General features: G+C 39.6%; 1 protein-coding gene across 1 annotated transcript in view; it reads left to right on the forward strand.

Moving 5' to 3' along the window:
- RTN3 (reticulon 3) overlaps positions 1-8,663 on the forward strand; it is a 112,842-nt gene that overhangs the window by 42,727 nt on the left and 61,452 nt on the right. The window contains exon 5 of the mRNA XM_011993584.1: positions 1,793-1,849. Within this exon, the coding sequence (XP_011848974.1) occupies positions 1,793-1,849 (57 nt within the window). The remainder of the gene's footprint in view (positions 1-1,792; positions 1,850-8,663) is intronic.

Genomic DNA, 8,663 nt, shown 5'->3' on the forward strand with positions numbered 1-8,663 from the left:
AGTGCAGTGGCACGATCTTGGCTCACTGCAAGCTCCGCCTCCCGGGTTCACACCATCCTCCTGCCTCAGCGTCCCGCATAGCTGAGACTACAGGCACCCTCCAGCACGCCGGGCTAATTTTTTTCTATTTTTAGTAGAGATGGGGTTTCACCGTGTTAGCCAGGACAGTCTCGATCTCCTGACCTCATGATCCGCCTGCCTCAGCCTCCCAAAGTGCTGGGATTACAGGCGTGAGCCTCCGTGCCCAGCCTGCACTTTGCTTTTTAATTCATATATGGACTATATCTACATATACACTTAGCCCACCTTATCTCAGGTTCTACATCTGTGGATTCAACTAATTGTGGACCAAAAATATATTTTTAAAAAACAACAATAAACACAAATTTTTAAAACAATACAGTGTAACAACTATTTACATAGCATTTACGTTGTATTAGGTGTCTAAAGAATAAAGTATAAGGGACGATGTGTGTAGGTTATATGCAAATACTGTGCCATTTTATACATAGGACTTGAGCATCTTCAGATTTTGGGGAGCCGGGGGGTGGTTCGAGAACCAATCCCCCTCAGATACTAAGGTATAGCTGTACCTCATTCTTTTTCATGGCAGCAAGTATGTCACAGTAACTTAAAAAAAAATAACTTTAGGGGCCATGCTAGTCCGTGTATCCTTCCAGTTTTAGTGTATGTGTTGCCAAAGCAAGTGATAGGTGTAACTTTAGTCTTCTGTTGATGGTCGTTTAGAGTATTCCTAATATTTATAACCAGAGCTTTTATGAATATCCTCATACACATATCTTTGTGCATGTATGCAAATATGTCTGTAGGATAAATTCTTAGAAGTGTAAGTGTAGAGTTAGAGAATAGTGTGCAGGGGGACTGGGAAGAGAATATGTGCTTTTTAAATTTTGATACATGTTGCTGAATTTAGAGGAGTATAATTTTATTTCTTTTTTTTTTTTTTTGAGAAGGAGCCTCACTCTGTTGCCCAGGCTGGAGTGCAGTGGCGCTATCTCGACTCACTGCAACCCCTGCCTCCCAGGTTGAAGCGATTCTCCTGCCTCAGCTTCCTGAGTAGCTGGTATTACAGGCGTGCGCTGCCACGCCTGGCTAATTTTTGTATTTTTAGTAGAGACGGGGTTTCACCATGTTGGCCAGGCTGGTTTTGAACTCCTGACCTCAGTTGATCAACCTGCCTCAGCTTCCCAAAGTGCTGGTATTACAGATGTGAGCCACTGCACCCGGCCTAGAGGATTATAATTTTAGAAGATAGATTTCTCATGTAGTCCTGTTTTCCCTATGGATTGACTGTGAGTTTTAAAAAAAATTTAGGGTCAACTTTGCATATTTGCCAATTAGATATTTTTAAATGCTTTTATTAGTGATTTAACTCCTCAAAATGCATTCAGGAATGGTTAAAAGCAAATATTAATTAGTACTCAGATACTTATTTTCCCTTTTCTACAGAGTAAAAGAGCAGCAGCATCTGTTCTTGAGGTTGCGCTTAATGTAAAATGCTAGGGATTCCTCTTTTCTTTTTCTGAAGGTGAGAATGTTTGACTAAAAAAAAATTGAATGGATTAACTTTTAGAAATGCATCTTGAAAGTAAAACAAGATTTTGCTATCAGGTGAGTGAAAACAATAATTGGAAATAAAGATGTGAGTTTTCCTCCTTGTTAAACCCAATGAAATTATGATGCTTGGCTCTTCCTCCCCATCAAAAAGAAAGTTAAAGTTAAAATTCCTGTGTGAGGTGGTCATATTCTCATGCTGTATATTTTCTTTCAGATTCCTTTGTTTCTTCCTCTTCCTCTCAGCCTGTATCTCTATTTTCGACCTCACAAGGCAAGTCTGTAATTTTTTTGTGTGCATTGGTAAAAGAAAAATGTTGAGAAAGAGGCTGTAACTGGGGATATGAGGCACAAGTCTTCTATCGCACCCAAATCCCCTAAAATAAAAACTAATTACAAGCTGGTTCTTTCTATTTAGCAGTTTCCAGTGGGTTTCCTGTAATGGTTAATAAAATAAAATGAGGCTGGGTGGACTCTGTAACATAGCATAAACTTCAGGTGTAGTTTTGAGTATTTCTTTAAAATTAAAAACTTGCCCACCAGAATTTGGAGCAGATAGAATTGTGGCTCAGAGGCGAGGTGCAGTTGCTCACACCTGTAATCTCAGCACTTCAGGAGGCAAAGGCGGGCAGATCACTTGAACTCACGAGTTTGAGACCAGCCTGGACAACATGGTGAAACCTTGTGTCTACAAAAAAATATGCAGGCATTGGTGGTGCATGCCTATAGTCCCAGCTGCTCGGGAGGCTGAGGTGGGAGGATTGCTTGAGCCCAGGAGTTGGAGGTTGCAGTAAGTGATGATCGTGCCACTGCACTTCCGCCTGGGTGACAGGGCAAGACCCTGTGTCACCACCACCACCACCAACAGCAACAAAATTGTGGCTCAGAAAACACCCAACCCCTAGAATGCATTTAATGTATTGATTTGCAGCTATGAAACTGGTTTAGAGAGGTAGCAGATTTGGAAAAACAGTATAAAAGTGTGCTTCCACTGAACTAGAAAAATACCAACCTAGCTAGGGCATTTTAATGTGAATTTATCTGAGATACGTCATAAAAGTTAGGCTAGTTCCAAATTGCCTAGGAACATTGAACAAGTCAGTTATGTGACTTTTGGCAACCAGGGCTTCTTGTCCTAGAGATTGAGATGTGGCTTTGTTTTGTTTTGTTTTTAATCTGTCAATCTGTAGGGAAGGGAATCAGTTTGTGGAGGTAACATTGCCAAGAAGCTGAAAGAGAGGGTACTATGTGCTTCATCAATTTATACTAATAATAAAGTATTATTTCATTTGTGCTGCTGTACTAGACCCAAATACAGGTCAGTTGAGAACCTTTATTTTAAAAAAGGAAAAAGTAATTAAAATCACTAGATAGATTGTGGAGTTCTGTAGCTGCAAAAGACTTTTACCTTATAAGAATAAAAACATAATGGGATTTAAAAAAAAATTAGTGAAACTTTTGCCTGGTTAAATCTGCTTCTTAGGAAACATGGTAGGGAATTTTTTTTTTTTTTTTTTAAGACAGGGTCTCACTCTGTCACCCTGGCTGAAGTGCAATGGCACATTCATAGTTCACTGCAGCCTCAATCTCCTGGGTTCAAGTGATCCCCCCACCCCAGCTTCCTGAGTAGCTGGGACTGTATACAGGCACATGCCACCATGCCCTGCTAATTTTTTAATTTTTATTTTGTAGAGATGTTTTGCTATGTTGCCCAGGCTGGTCTGGAACTCCTGGGCTCAACCAGTCCTTCCACCTCAGCCCTCCAAAGTGCTGGGATTATAAGCATGAGCCACCACCACATCTGACCAACAATTTGTTTATTTTAATTTAAACTGATGACATTAGAACCCCAATTCCTTTATAATGTGCCTTAATATGTGAATTTGGATATCTTGTGAGCCAAATAATGACCTCTGAAATTAACATGTTTATATTAAAAGATAGAAATTTTGTTAATGTTAGAAAGTAACTCAAACATATTAAGTAGTTATGTTGTTCTTGACATTTGGAACTTGACCATATTTATATTTTTAAGGGTTTTTTTTTCCTTAGGAGAATAATTTAAGCAAATAGGTATTAAATTTATTCTACTGTGGAAGAAAAATATAGTATAAATAGAACAAATAATTATTTCCTCTCTTGTATTTCAAATCTTTAAGAATACATTCTAATCTTAAGTCACTATTTTTTTTTCTTTTCTTTTATCTTTTTTTTTTTTTTTTGAGATAGAGTCTTACTCTTTTGCCCAGGCTGGAGTGCAATGGTGTGATCTCAGCTCACTGCAACCTCCACCCTCCAGGTTCAAGCGATTCTCTCACCTCAGCCTCCTGAGTAGCTGGGATTACAGGCATGCACCACCACACCCAGCTAATTTTTGTATTTTTAGTAGAAACACGGTTTCATCATGTTGGCCAGGCTGGTCTCAAACTCCTGACCTCAAGTGATTCGCCTGTCTTGGCCTCCCAAAGTGCTGGCATCACAGGCATGGGGCATGTCGCCAGGCCAAGTCACTTTTTTCATATAGAAAAGGGATAGTTAGGCCGGGCGCAGTGGCTCACACCTGTAATCCCGGTACTTTGGGAGGCTGAGACGGGCGGATCACGAGGTCAGGAGATCGAGACCATCCTGGCTAACACGGTGAAACCTCGTCTCTACTAAAATACAAAAAAAAAAAAAATTAGCCGGGCATGGTGGCGGGCGCCTGTAGTCCCAGCTACTCGGGAGGCTGAGGCAGGAGAATGGCGTGAACCCGGGAGGCGGAGCTTGTAGTGAGCCGAGATCGCGCCACTGCACTCCAGCCTGGGCGACAGAGCGAGACTCCGTCTAAAAAAATAAATAAATAAATAAATAGAAAAGGGATAGTTGATACTCTAAACGGTGTAACAGTGTAACCCATGGCTAACATACCTAATGTATGACATGTTGAAAAGAGAACTGTCATAGCTTTAAAAATTATTTTCATCGCTGGTTAACAGAAATTACATGTGCACTCAAGTAGAAGGGAGGTAAATAAAAAGGATTTAAATTAAAAATGAATGTTTAAATAGGTTTCAGTTTCACAGTGTGTATTAGAATTTGTAAGACAACACATATACTTATTCTTACTTTTTGCTTACAAAAAATTTTTTTTGACCAGTGTAGATTGAGAATAGCGCTATTGTAAAAAGGTAATTAAGAATGCCCTATCTGGCTGGTCGCGGTGGCTAACACCTGTAATCCTAGCACTTTAGGAGGCCAAGGCAGGCGGGTCACCTGAGACGTCAGAAGTTCAAGGCCAGCGTGGCCAACGTGGCGAAACCCCGTCTCTACTGAAAGTACAAAAATTAGCCGGGTGTGGTGGCAGGCACCTATAATACCAGCTACTCGGGAGGCTGAGGCAGGAGAATCACTTGAACCTGGGGGACAAAGTTTGCAATGATCCAAGATCGCGCCATTGCACTCCAGCCTGGACGAAAGAGCGAAACTCCATCTCAAAAACAATACAAAACAAAAAGAATGCCCTATCCTCGAATGGGTTTCATTTAACCTCTATTAGTAGCATTTTCTCCTGCAACAAACAAATAAACAAAACACATGATGGAAAAGTAGCCCAGTGGGGCCCTACATCATTGGTGGTCTAGAGGTTAGTCTGTTCAGTTGTTTGAGGGAACACCTTGGCAGATGATTAGGTGTTTTCTAGGGTAGCCAAGACTGGTAGCTTCCAGTCTGCCTTAGTGAAAATAAGGGAAGAGGAAGCTGTTGATATAGTTGGTTAACTATATTAAAACCCTGGGTGGGAGATGAGGGCTCTGGAAACAGTCCACTTCCACACAGGCCTTTGAAAGTGACCACTGCCACCAGCATGCACCTTGAGTCCGTCACCGACACTAACCCAACTAATTTCTTTGGCTTCATATACCTTAGCTATCTAGCCTTAGGGAAATTGTGGCTATTTTTATATACTCCAATCATGTTAAGCAATATGTAGTAATAATAGGACTTAAAAAAAAATATAGAGAGAGACAAGGTCTCACTAGGTTGCCTAGGCTGAACTCCTGAGCACAAGCGGCCCTCCCACCTCAGCTTCCCAAAGTGCTGGGATTACAGGCATGAGCCACCATACCTGGGCTAAATAGGACTTTTTAAGATTTAAGAATGACATGATTTTTTTTATCCTGAAATATGTATTTATCATTATTGGGTTTCAGGCAGATGCATGTATAAAAAATGTCATTAATTCAGACTGAGTAAAGGGCAGTTAAAGTTTTTTAAAGTAAATTTTGTGATATTTACTAAGTTGTAGTACTTTGAGAATACAGCTACATAAGCTAGGAAGTTAAACTTTTGATATGAATAGATTTCTAATTAGAATGTCAATGGAGTACCCCTGAGTAGTCCTTGTGGTCTTTTGCTTATGGCTTCCTTTTTCTATGAAGCAACATTATATTTCAGCCTAATCCCTGAGAGTTTCAAAATAGTGGATTACATTTTAATGTTTTCCTGTACTTCATAAAAACATACGAAGATATTGACAGAAGTATAGATGTAGTATGTAGTATGTGGCTAATTTTTATTGAACTTTTACTATGCCCAGTAAACTTTAAATGAATCATCTCATTTAATCTTCATAAGCAGTTCTATGAAGGAAAGGGACTGGCTCTTTTACCAATTGAAATGACTTGAAAATGGTGAAATCACTTGCTCAAGGTAACACAGCAAGTAAGTGGTAGATGGAGGATGCCAAAGCCATGGTCATAACTACTCTCCCTGTAATAAAGATGATCAGATAAACTAGCTATATTTTAGGGTTTAGACTTCTTTTTAGAGACGGCATTTTGAAGTTAGTATTAAAATCATGACAGCAGAAGAGGTAGATACTGTTGTTTTGACCATATTATCGCTATTAGTGATATAATTTAGTATCATCTGGGGTATATGCTCCCTCCAACAAAATCAAAATCAGACTGAAATTTTGTTTTACTTTTCAAAACCTTTGATAAGAGTGGAAGCTGGAAAATACTGTTTCTTTAGAAAGCATTGGAAGAAAAGTAGGTGAAAATGAGATTGGAAAGAGAGGATCCATCCACCATGCCACATTGGAAGCACATTTGCATTAATGAACGCTTGCATTCAATTTGACTAATGCAGTAGGCATCTGGAATAGGAAGTTACAACCCTGAACTTGGGGGCAAGCATTGAGGAAAAAAATAAATTTGCCAGTTACAGCCTTTTTTAAAAAAAACAGAACAAAAACAAAACAAAAGAAAAACATTTTTCTTTGTGTAAAAGAGACTTTTTGTTTAGGATCTAGCTTGGCTGCAGAGTGTCTGCTGGCTAACTTCCTATTTTGATGCTGTGGCTGAAAGTTGTTGATACTGTTTTGCACGAATTTGTCGTCTTGTTTTGTGAACATGAGAAAATTCAAGTGTAGGAAAACCTATACCTGAATATTTCAAACCTCCCTCAAATGAATATGCATAGTATGGATGTGAAAAAGTAAGTTAGTGGCTACTACAGGCTGGCACCCATTGTTCACTGATGTATATAGTGATTCCATGTTATAGATATCCTTTTAGTAAAAAGTAATGAATTTCTTAGGTGAGCGGGTAATTAACAACATGGTAACTATAACCTAATTTTAAACTATTTACTCTTTTTAGGAAGAACTCTTTGATGTAGGATATAACATTCCTTATTCCTTAATTATAGATCACATTTTGTTTTTAGTAATGAAGTTGTAAGTACTTGAATAGATGAGTACTAAATCTTTAAGAGACACTTTGAGGAAAAAGAAGCAGAATAAATAGTATATGAAGGATTTTCAATTCAAATGTATTTACTCATAAGTACTTTTTGTTGGTTGGTTGGTTGTTTTTTAAGAGATGTGGTCTCACTGTGTTTCCCAGGATGGTGTCAAACTCCTGTACTCAAGCAATCTTCCCACCTCAGCCTCCTGAGTAGCTGGGACTACAGGCGGGCACCACTGTGCCCAGTCATAGACATTGTAGTTTTTTGTTGTTGTTGTTGTTGTTGTTGTTGTTTTTATCATGTTATTTTAAACTCCCCATCTTGCTCTGAAGGATAAAATACTCTGGGCATAAAAGAGAGAAATTTCTGCCTCAATTCCCATACCAGATTTTCTAGTCAGATGTGGTTTTTTCCTTCTTCCAATAAAAATGCAGAATTACTGTACTTTAGAATTAGTATATGGAAGTGTTTAGGCACGGGAAGACCCCTCCTGCTGCATGCCTTGCTACTCTTAAGTTGTGCCCAGTTCAAGCCCATCTATGTGAGGAGAAGCCACGAGAGTGGCTCCTCCTATGGGATTTTATGGAACTAGAGCTCTGAAGTATGACCTTTATCTTTCTGCCCTTTCAACACATACCAGATGTATTAAGGCTGTGGTTCTGAAACCAAGTTCATTGCCTGGGAAACTTGTAATACAAATTCCTGAGCTCTGTCCTCTTTAGGAAGTTCTGAGGCAGTAAATCAGAGATAAACCCCGTGAAGAACTAGTAGTTGCTCTTAAGGTTGAGAGGGATTGTGAAAAATTGTGCCAAAGGCTGTCTCTGTGCTTGGCTATTAAATTGTTCAGCTGGTTGTACATTGAACTAAAATATACTTTGACCCTGCTGGTGGTAAAGATCATTTGCGAAACATTTTGTTCAGGAAAATTTACTGGCTGGGTGTGGTGGATCACTTGAGGTCAGGAGTTTGAGACAAGCCTGGCGGACATGGCAAAACCCCATCTCTGCTAAAAATACAAAAATTAGCTGGGCGTGGTGGTGTGTACCTGTAGTCCCAGCTACTCGGGAGGCTGGGGCAGGGGAATCACTTGAACTGGGGAGGTGGAGGTTGCAGTGAGCTGAGATCAGGCCACTGCACTCCAGCCTGGTTGACAGAGTGAGACTGAGACTGTTTCAAAAAAAGGAAAAGTTATTTATCTTTCAATGTTGGCTTAGAATTTCTTATATGTTGAGTTCCCTTGTGGGGTTTTTGGTTTTGTTTTTTGGGTTTTTTTGGTTTTTTTTTTTTTTGAGACGGGATCTCACTCTGTTGCCCAGGCTGAATGCAGTGGGTCAATTAGGGCTCACTGCAGTCTCGACTTC

This window comes from Mandrillus leucophaeus, unplaced genomic scaffold (assembly GCF_000951045.1).
Source record: "Mandrillus leucophaeus isolate KB7577 unplaced genomic scaffold, Mleu.le_1.0 Scaffold43, whole genome shotgun sequence".
NCBI lineage: Eukaryota > Metazoa > Chordata > Mammalia > Primates > Cercopithecidae > Mandrillus > Mandrillus leucophaeus.